The sequence below is a fragment of the Mus pahari genome, chromosome 11, assembly GCF_900095145.1.
Source record: "Mus pahari chromosome 11, PAHARI_EIJ_v1.1, whole genome shotgun sequence".
NCBI lineage: Eukaryota > Metazoa > Chordata > Mammalia > Rodentia > Muridae > Mus > Mus pahari.
Genome location: NC_034600.1, coordinates 8,073,313 through 8,084,391, shown reverse-complemented (window position 1 = coordinate 8,084,391; position 11,079 = coordinate 8,073,313). Strand labels below are relative to the sequence as shown.

Sequence of the window (11,079 nt, the reverse complement as noted above, 5' to 3'; positions counted from 1 at the left end):
CAAATGCTGTCTTAGCATATGTGTCGTGTGGGGCCCGTGACACGCGCGAGTGTGTGTGTGTGTGGTCTCTCTCTGTGCATATACAAGTATATACACACACACACACACACACACACACACATACACGTGTAACAATATACAGACACATATATATTTAACACACCACTGGTTACTGGTCAGAATTGTAGGCATTACTCACCTTTGCGCTCCGCTGTGTGTACTGAGCAACAATTCGAGATAGCAAAGACCACAGAGCAGGGTCAGCAGGGTTACTAGAGGGAACATAAAAATGCTTGTCTTAAAGATGGGAGTTACTTTAACCACAAAAGGCACAGCAAATATTTTAAGCTTAAAGTGTTTTAGACACCTAAGCAAGATCATATTAACTGCTCATATTTAACTGAAAATACCTTAAACTTTAGAAAACAAACTATATTGTTTTCTATACACTAAGAATTCTTATGTTCTTAAACCATGAAGGAAAACAGTAGCATGGTGAAAAAATTATGAGACAAATAAAAATAATTAAGGAAACACAGCATGTGTGTTCAGAACTACAAAGAATTTTAAAGGCATAGGATGAACTCCATTACACAACAGGAGGATGGAAATAGTTCATAAGGAGTACACTTCATATTAATTCTTTTAGTCCAGCCAGAGATGGCTCAGTGGGTTAAGGAACTTAACCTGACCTGTGATTGAGGTTCTCAACCCTATCATACAATTCCTCATGGTGCAATGACTCCCCCCCCCAATAGTAAAATTATTTTGATGCTACTTTAAATAACTGTAAATTTGGTGTTGTTATGAGTCTTAATATAAATATTTTTGAAGACAGAGATTTGTCAAATTGGTTGCGAGCCATAGGTTGAAAACCTCTGACGTATGGAATCCTTAACCATATGGGAACCATATGAGCTAGGAGAGAAGCAAACGCCACACATTGTCCTCCCATTCTCGCAAGTACATGCTACTTGTGTGTCTCTCACTCACCCTCTCACCAATCAGCAAAGGCTATTAATATGAATAAATGAAGAAAGGAAAATAAATTAAAGCTACAACATATGAAAATAAAAATAATTCCTGTAAAATATCATTTTGGCCTGTTGTTGTTGTGTGTTTATTTTGGTTTATTTTGGTTTATTGAGTCAAGGTCTCTCTGTATAGCCTTGGCTGTCTTGGAACTCTTGGATATGTGTTGATATAGATCAGTTAGTAAACTGACAATATTACAAACAGGAATTACAGACTTTTATGTCAAAATAATTGAAGCTTCTCCCAAAAAAGGAAAATTTCATCAACTGATCAAAATAACAAGCAGTCTGATTTCCAAAATGAGATGAGTATTTCATTCTATCATCATAGTAAAGCCTAAAAGCTGAACATAAGCACATCATACAATTAGACCCCAAACGCAGCCTCACCTGTGCACAGCCTTGGCCACTTGTCTTTGCACTGCCACACTGCGGCCCTGCAGTGCGTAAACTGCTGACGTAAGAAGGCACCTGTGATAATCATTCTTGCGTTTGATGTGCTTCAGTAACTCATTCAGTGCTGCTTTTGACAGTGTGGCATCCTGCATTGCCAACCCTAGAGCACACAGTGCTTGAAGACTTTCTGTAGTTGGTTCCTTTAAAATAGAGCTATAAATAAATATTTAATAGTCTGTTAGCCATTAGTACAGTAGTGTAATATCTACCAAGAGGTTTTACTTAATACAAAAAGTTATTTACTTAAACATTCATTAAAATAAGACAATTTTGTGCTTAATATAAAAAGAATTCTTTACATTTAAATATAATAATTATCTGACTGGAGCAAAATAACAATGGTCTTTCATAGCATAAATTGACAAATCTCATTTCAAGTCATTATGTCTATGTTTTAGAAACAATAAATTAGTCTCTTTGAGTCTCAGTATTAGGTAAATAATGAAAACAATTTTAGTAAAATGTTTAATTTTAATAAAACTCTATTTAATTAAAGGAAGATAAGAAGATGCAGATTAGAGACGACAGCACTCTGCTTTGTCTCCCCAAATTGAACTAAGGAGGGGCAGCTGCTTTGTGGTAGAGCAAAGTGTCAGAAAAGCACTGCAGTCCCACAGTAGTGGCAGGGACCACAAACACCAGAAGCACCAGGTTTTAGTAGGCCATGGGTCTAGTGGGTGGCAGGTAGCAGGAGGCTCTCCCTGACAGAGGAGCTACAGCTGAGAGACTGAGGACCTTCCCTGGTCTCCTCAGCACAGAACCTCACCTTGCATGCTTCTAGCTGAAGAAGAAAGGAGACCCAGGGCCCACTAGAGCTGGTACTAGAGAATGGGTTCTCAGCCCTTCCCAGCTAAGTCACACAGAGTTGTAACTGGAAGCCATTTTCAGAAGGTCTTATCAGTTTCCCTCACTGCGTAGAGGGTCAGAAACCTCTCCATTTTTGTATATATAGGTTCCAAGGGCCTTTTCTCATCATGCCACATCAAGCAGTCAAGGACAGTGCAGGCCAGGTAAGAGATGTTCAGTGTAACGGACATTCCTCCCTTTGGGACTGAGGGGCAGCTATGGAGGCAATGTGTTGTTCCTTGTCACAGAAACCAAGGAGAGCATCTATGTATGGTAGTGGAACCATACGCTTCCTGAAGTGGGGAGGGGCCTTCTGTCCTGTGAGGATTTGTACCACTCCTAAGATCAGCAAACCTTACTGGTAAGCCTTTCTAATAGTCTGCATTAACCATCTCCTGCTCCTGAAGAATCGCAGCCAATTTTCTAAAACAAAACAAATAAGCTTCAAGAACTCAACAAGTACTGTATAAATAACTGCATTATTACAGGTTCTCATTTTAACTTGTTCTGAAACCAGAAGTATGTTAGTTCTACGGGTATCTTTAAAGATACTTTAAATGAACCTTTTTTCCCCTCCCTTAGATTAACTTGAAGAGGAAGGGAGGGAGGAGGAGAGCCTTTTTGAGGATCTCAGCAACCTAACAGAGTCAACTCATAATTCCTTTCACTAAAGATTTATGGCCCATGTGGTCAATTATTCCTGATAATAAAAAGCAATATTGAACAGATGCAAAGCTACGAATTAAGCCATGAGAGTTAACTACACCTGTGATTGTCAACTTAGAACAAGGCAGGTCCAATTCCTTCCATGTACTTAAAAGTTCCTAAAACATTTAAAACTTATTTTACATTGTTCAAATCTCATCTTAAAGACTTTAAGGATCTGACTGGTAAGTGTTAAAGCCAGCTATACATACCATTTGAAGAGAAATGACTTGGCTGCATCCATTTTCCCTTGTTTATATTCCATTATTGCCATAGCTGTCAAGATGTGAGCTTTGTCTTGCTCTGATTTACAAACAGCCAAGGCTCTCTCATAGGCTATTACAAAGAAGAAGACAAGAAGCAAAATATAAAAGTGATTCTAACTAACAAAACATGGCATTTTCCCCTCCTTAATCCCACTTTTCAAAACAGATCTAACAGAAATTCCTTCTTCCTGGTTCTCTTGTTTTCAAGCAGACAGAATGAAAGCTCCCATGGTTTGGCTATTCCAAAGTAACCCTGAGGATACCTTTATGTGTGTTAGGTGACAATCCCCACCTTCTGGCTGCAGAATATACTTTGAGGTCACCTTAGGTAGAAAAGAAGACTGGGAAACACGAATGTCTGATCACACTCCTAGTACACATCATCACTTCCACCAGCCAGGGCATATTTAACTGCACTATACACATAGTGGCAGGGCCCATGTTTATCAGAATTTCTTCAGTTAAACTTTTTGGAAAAATAAAAATAAATTACTAACAAAAGCTGGAGCTTTTGCTTATCAAAAAAATTTCATTTAAGCAGTATAGAATAGTAAGTATCTGTTTTCAAATGCTAACTTACATATCAACTGTAAAGACCTGTGCCTCAGTCTCCTCAAATGTCCAATGGATGCTCCCTTTCATTTGTTCATTAGGATTACTCATCATCATCCCACACTAATGAGATGACTTTTTATGGCTCCTGACTCCTAGTCAGATTTTAGGAAACACTGCAACCCCAGAGCTGGAGATATGGCTCAGCAGTTAAGAGCATTAGCTGCTCTTCTAGAGGATCAAGGTTCAATTCCCAGCATCCACACAGTAGCACACAACTGCCTATAACTCCAGATGCTCTCTTCTGGCCTCCAAGGACGACAGTAGGCACACAATCGTGAACTCACATACATGAACTTATACATATAAATGTTTAAAATTTTAACTAATGAACTAAAGTCCTGCAACCCCATCACAATCCCAGTATCATATTTCTCTGAAAAAGGTCAAGTGACATGATTACTTGCCTGAACCGCTCTCTTTATACAGGCCCTTCATAAACAATGCCAATGCAAACCCAATGATGTCCTCCAGCTCCACAAGGGGCGTCGACTTAAAGGCCTGGATAGCTCTGTCACAGTCACCAATGGAGCTAAGAAGGAAGCATAGCTTACTTTTAGAGACTTATCTACATGTCCTTTTTTATAGTGATGTGGCAAATAAAATACATTACTGCTCAAGTTGCTGAAAAGAATTAAAGTAGAAGGCACACATAGCTAGGGGATCTGACTGCACCTGTTTTCCTCGTAAATTATGTGTGAAAATGAATGGCTCTGCAAAATTCTAGTTACTCTCTTAAACGCTTTGTTTTTTCTTAACAAACATTACTTAAATCCCATCATAAGAACAATTTCAGGTTGGCTTTTATTAAAAAAAATATCTAATTTTTACATTTACTATGTTAGTTAAAAATTACCCTAAGAGTATGGATCTAGATTCTCCAGTAAGTTATATTTAGTCAAGAGTGAAAACCTAGCCTTCCTATAAACAATTTACCTATACAGCCATTCTTTGGATGGCATATTGACACAATAAAATTTTGAGAAATTTTTATTGTTTTGTGTTTCAATATATAGTCAGAAAAACTAACATGCATTAGGGATCATAATAATGGAATAGCTGGCTGTTTATCTTCCATAAAGTCACATAAAGTCACCTGACATTACCTAACAATCTTTCATTTATGTATTTGTGTGTCTGTGTGTGTGAGTCTATGTCACATGCATGTGGGTGACAGTGGAGGCCGGAAGAAGGATCCCTAGAAGCTTGAGTTATAGGTGGTTGTAAGCTGCCTCACATAGGTGCTGGAAAGCAAACTCAGGACCTCTGGAGGAGCAGCGAGCACTTTATATTGCTGAGCCAACTCTCCCACCCCAAGTGTTATCTAAATTAATATTTCTGAGACTCTTCTGGTACTTATCACTATAGTCCAAAGTTTCTTATAAATGTTATAGAAATATTTTTAAAAACATATTAATCTTTGAAGCTATAATTGGAAATTAAAAATCCAAGCAACCTTTGCTTCAAATATTAGTTTTATAAAGATAAAACATATTAAAACTAAGCTCCAATTTTAAAAGAAGGCTATCCTTTGATAGATTATTTGTAAATATGTACATACATACTTCTTTAAATGAAAAATTTCAGAAATGTATAGGGATAGACAAGTAAGGGTAAGGGGGAAGGGAATATCACCATTATGGCTTTGTCTTTGAAACAGAAGCTTGAAGCAAACTCACAGAATATTAACATGCTACACATGAGTGGTGGCTATTCATCAACTTACACACTATAGCTTATTGTGTACCATGAGCATCTGAGTTCAAGATATTTCCAAATAAAACCAAATGGAGGCTGGAGTGATGTTCAGTGGTTAAAGCATATACTGTTCTCACAGAAGATCCATGTCAGTGCTGAGCACCCACTCTCAGTGGTTCAGGACAGTCTGCTAACTCATGTTACAAGTGCTCCAAACCCTCTCTGGCACCTCTGGGCATCAGACACACATGTTTCACATACATACATACAGATACTCACATAGACACATGAAATAAAAATAAATATATCTTTTTTATAAGAAAATAAATGGCCAATTTTCTATAGAAAGTAATATTGTCTTCAAAGATATTGAGTCTATATGAAACATTACACTTAAGAAGATGAAATGCTAGTTTCTTATTCTACGTATCCTCTGCTTCAACAGCCCTGAAATTAACAGAGTTAATTCTACCAATTAGTAAAATATAACAGTTTAAAAAACGTAATAGGCAACCAGCAAAATTTCCTTAAGTTATGGTGGAGACAGGAAGAACTGGCTACCTCATGCCTCCATGTGCAGCTCCTTAGGAGATGTAAAGACTGACCCGAAAGCACCAAGCTGCAATTTAATATACTTCAAACTAGACCATTCAAATTTAGGGCAACTATAGATGTAAAAACTCAACCATGAGTCACAAACCCTCTCCCTAGCCATCTGTCCTCTAGCTAGGGGGTCTAGCCTCAACCCCCTAAAGCAACTGTCTGCCTGTTCTTCTCAGTCAGCAGACTGAGAGAACGTAAGGGACACCTAGCTATATGTCCTGAACTTTTTGTACTATATCAAAGGAGCTCCTAGACCATAATATTTATTTCCAATTTAAATATACAGCCATCCCGAATAAACCCAACTCCCCAACTAGTTAAATAGGCTTCTATTAAAGAATTGGTCCTCTTTCCAGTCCATAAAACATGGGCTCCAACAGTCACTCTTCACAAGGCACACTCAGGCTAGTTTTTAAGAGTACAGAAAGTTTAACACATTCTGGCACTTGGAATAAGGTATTCCAGTGTTCTAGATACTAGTCTTCATATCTGTAGGGACAAGATTTTCCCTAAGATACAGATTCGTAGAATTAATGAGAAAAAACAGCCTTACCATAACAATCTGCCCCAGTTTCTTACTGTAATGTTGTAAGTATGTTGGTCTTCAGCAGAATGTAACAGTGCAGTTGCCCTTAAAAAAAAACCAAGGTATTTTGAATTCTGTATGTGCAACATTTTGTTTTATACATTTCTCCTGACCTATATCTATATAGATTTATATTCATTTGTTTCAATTCTACTAATTCTTTAATGCTATTAATGGCAACTTATTCATATTTCAGTAAGTTCATACCACAAAGGCACTTAAATATATTTAAGTTTTATGTTGTCAGTAAAATGTAATCTACTTATTTTTTCACAAGTAAAGACATTTATTATTGCATATGAGTTATAAATATTCTAAAATTTGTAATCCAAACATAAGCAATGACCATATCCATGTTATATTTTGACACACCAATATTTAAACAAGACACTCTTAAAAACACTTATGTAGGAAGGCAGAAAAATTGAATGCTTTCATGTGCTCTGAGGATCTCCACACAGAAACACTAAAAGACAATGAGTTAACAGAAAAGGTAAGAGGTCCGGCTGGGCTTAGAATACATTTACCAAGAACTAAAGCTTTTTTCTCCCACTGTGTTCTCTGTAGGCAAGGAAGGAAATGTCCTAAAAGCTAACTTTTATTCTTTTAATGATTTCTTTCTTTTCTCTTTAAAAAGAGTCCGCCAGGAGAAATATCAAGAAAGGTGTTTGTTTGTTTGTTTATTCTACTTGATGTTGCATGAAAAACAACTTGTTCAAGAAACAAAATGCCACAAAAATTAAAACTACACTTCTGATTGAATTTATGTACTATTTATGCTTCAAGCCTCAACTATCACAACATATAATACAGTTGCTGTGGTCAGTTAAAAAGGAGTGGTACGTAGTCACATGACTGAAGCTCCATGATGTCAGAGTTAGCAACATCTACAATAGTAGTAAAAAAAAAAAAAAAAAAGGACCAAACACTGCAAGCTATTTTATGTATTAACTGCTATACTCTATATTTTATTTACTCTAAGTTTACTGACATTGTAATAAGAAAATTGTGGGGGTTTTGTTTTGTTTTGTTTTGTTTTTTTAGTAAACCTTCCATCAACTGAAAAAATTACATCATTGTATAACCTCCAGTACCATCTAGTGATTATTCCTTTGAACTATATGGGAATCCACAAAAGAATGTAGTTAATTATTTGGGATACTTCATTACACATGACCAGATATCTTCTGAATATTTATTTACATCTGAAATAGTGGTGTGTCTTAAAGCTAGACAATCAGCTCTTTTAGTAGTTATTTAGTAGTTACTCATGAGATGAATAGTTATTTTCATGCTAACTTAACCTTATAAAGGAAAAATAGTTTGTTTCATTTCCTACCAGTCTCTAGGATATTCACTACACTAGTACATGGGTTTTGTTTGTTAAATATAGCAAACTCCTTCCATTTGGGAGTACTTGCTATCACTCAATATAAAATGTACCTTCCTATTTCTCTGACCCTAGCCTATTCTAATTCTTCCTTAGCAACTGTTAGTAACCAGATATTATTAGCTTATTGAGTACCTCCCATTGAGAAGTTCCGTGAGAAGAGGGCCTCTGTTTATTTTAATTCTCTGATAAATTTTTCATGCCAAGGACACTGCTTGGCACACACTATCAAATATGTGATAGATAATAAGGTAAGTCAAGCAAATATTCACGTTGCTATTTCCTGTCTCACTACAGGGGACAGATTCTTTAAAACAGAATCTTTGAGAATTTGTATTGTGCCCTCATCTGTGACCCACTCCCTAGCCAATGGAACCCAAAATACAGCTGAAAACTTGGAACCGCATCTTTCCACCTTCGACGAGGTACTACAATGACGACCAGGAAAGGAGACAAAAATCGCATTAGTTCTTTTGTTAAGAGACTGTAAACATTAAGAGTACTGACAACACGGTGGATGACCAAAGGAGCACAGCCTACCTTTGGTACGCCTCGGCTGCTTCCCTTTTCAACTGCAGATGCTCGTTTAAATAACCCAACATTGTGAAAGCTGAAGCGGAATTCTGAATTCTTTCTGGAAATTCACAAATATCTTTAATTTGTATATTCATGATGACTATATATTTACAAAAATAATATAATTCTTTTTGTTTCAGTATCTCAAAACAGAAGATTACAAACTGAGATTGATGGTATTATTAATATTACATCTAATTTACCTTGAACATACCAGTGATCTTTGATAATTTTTCTAAATTACTGAATAATATTGAAGAGTTATATGAGGTTTCTAGTTATATTTATAATTTAAACATGTTTTCTCTGAGTCCTTGGAACACACAGCTCTGACTGAAACGTCTCCATCAAACCTCTTCCCTCAGAGCTCAAAGATCTCAGCAGAAGAGGAAGAAGAGTGTAAGAACCAGAGGGGATGGGGGCACCAGACCAAGGCCCTCTGAATCAACTAGGCAAAGCTCATATGAACTCAGAGGATGAAGCAGCACGCACATGGCTGGACACACACACACACACACACACACACACACACACACACCAGCTATTGGCTTAGTGAACTAACAGAGGATGAAGCAGCACGCACATGGCAGGACACACACACACACACACACACCAGCTATTGGCTTAGTGAACTAACAGAAGATGAAGCAGCAAGCACAGGTCTGGACACACACACACAAAGACACCAGCTATTAGCTTAGTACCCGCTCTTGGGGTTCTTTTCCTTCTGTCCGGTTACTTTGTCCAGCCTCAATGTGACAGTTTTTGTTTTATCTTATGTTTTATCTTTGTCATGTTTGGTTTAAAACACACACACACACACACACACACAACATGTTTACCTTAAAGTAATATTATTTGAAATTATAACCCACCAAAACTAGTTCCAACATTATATTCAGGATTTTTAAAAATTTTTATTAGTTCTTATAGAATTTCATATTTTCGGGGGGCTAACCAATTAAACCTCTTACGATTTAATTTACCAATGATTTTCTCTTGGTGGTTCTATATGTTGTACCAGGAACAAAGAAATGGATCTTTTGTTCTTTTTTTTTTTTTTCTTTAAAGATTTGTTTACTATTATATGTTAAGTACACTGTAGCTGTCTTTAGACACACCAGAAGAGGGCATCGGATCTCATTATGGATGGTTGTGAGCCACCATGTGGTTGCTGGGATTTGAACTCAGAATCTTTGGAAAAGCAGTCAATGCTCTTAACCACTGAGCCATGTCACCAGCCCAGATCTAGGCACTTTCAATGTAGTATTTTCTAATTTTAATATTGAAAGTGCACTGCATTGGACAAAGAAAATATTCCCTTGTCTAGTTCACGTAAGTAGTACTGAAGAACAGGTTTTCATATCCCCTATGTTGATTAATGAAGTCGAAGGCAAGTAAGAGTCTTACGTGGTGGGTGGGACTTTAACATCAGAGGGAAAACCCTCGTCAGAGTCACTCTCTAAATCCCTAAGGTCATCCTACAAGATCACAGTACCATAGGAAAGCGTCAGAAGCTCCATACACCATGTTACAGGAACTCAGTAGGACAGACAGAGATGGTCTACACATGCTCATCAGAAGCTCCAAACACCATGTTACAGGAACTCAGTAGGACAGACAGAGATGGTCTACACATGCTCATCAGATTCTCTCTTTGTTCTATTTCTACTGTGCTAGTGTTTCTGGCAACGCGCACAGCATTTACACAAGTCTATGAAAATAATTCCACTGTTTAAGAATCAGTTGTGCACATTTGTTAGAAAATTTTGTTCATCATTATAGGTATCTGCATTTTATTAAGAGATTTACCTCTTTATGTAAATCCTTTAAGTTGTTTTAAAGTAAGGAAAGTGGTAAATAAGATTTCTGAGTTAACACTTCCTTATCTCTGGGAACTTAGCTGTGTCCTTCCTGTCAGCACACTGCAATAGATGACAACGTCCCGACATGCTGATGCCTGTGAACGCATTACTCTCTGCACATACTAAAGGCGCAAGAGAACCGAACCCTTTTCTGTCCTGTGTTTTATTCCATGTTATTCTGCTGCTGCTTTCTACTATGACTATTTCTGCCAAGTGCCCAGCCTAACACTGTGAGCAGTCATCTCTCTGAAATAAATACAAGTACCAAGTAGTAGGTACTTCTTTCATATCACAAGTAAGACAGTTGAAATTCAGTTGTACAGTCTGCCTAAGGACTCAGTGAAGTGAAGATAAAAAGCTAAGTGGGGGTTTTATTTTAAAAACAAAGAAAATTATTACCAGGTAAAGCTAATAAACTCTGCCAGTTTCCTAAATCTAAGTG

The 11,079-nt window shown here is 37.1% G+C and overlaps 1 protein-coding gene across 4 annotated transcripts in view; it reads right to left on the bottom strand.

Annotated features, from left to right (window-relative positions):
- The window catches only part of Ttc37 (tetratricopeptide repeat domain 37), a 105,475-nt gene that overhangs the window by 51,338 nt on the left and 43,058 nt on the right, over window positions 1-11,079 (bottom strand). For all 4 annotated transcript variants that reach the window (XM_029543987.1, XM_021208292.1, XM_029543989.1 and 1 more), the window contains 6 exons: window positions 8,737-8,830; window positions 6,774-6,851; window positions 4,327-4,451; window positions 3,254-3,377; window positions 1,425-1,643; window positions 200-272 (listed from right to left, as the gene is read on the bottom strand). In XM_029543987.1, the coding sequence (XP_029399847.1) occupies window positions 200-272; window positions 1,425-1,643; window positions 3,254-3,377; window positions 4,327-4,451; window positions 6,774-6,851; window positions 8,737-8,830 (713 nt within the window). The remainder of the gene's footprint in view (window positions 1-199; window positions 273-1,424; window positions 1,644-3,253; window positions 3,378-4,326; window positions 4,452-6,773; window positions 6,852-8,736; window positions 8,831-11,079) is intronic.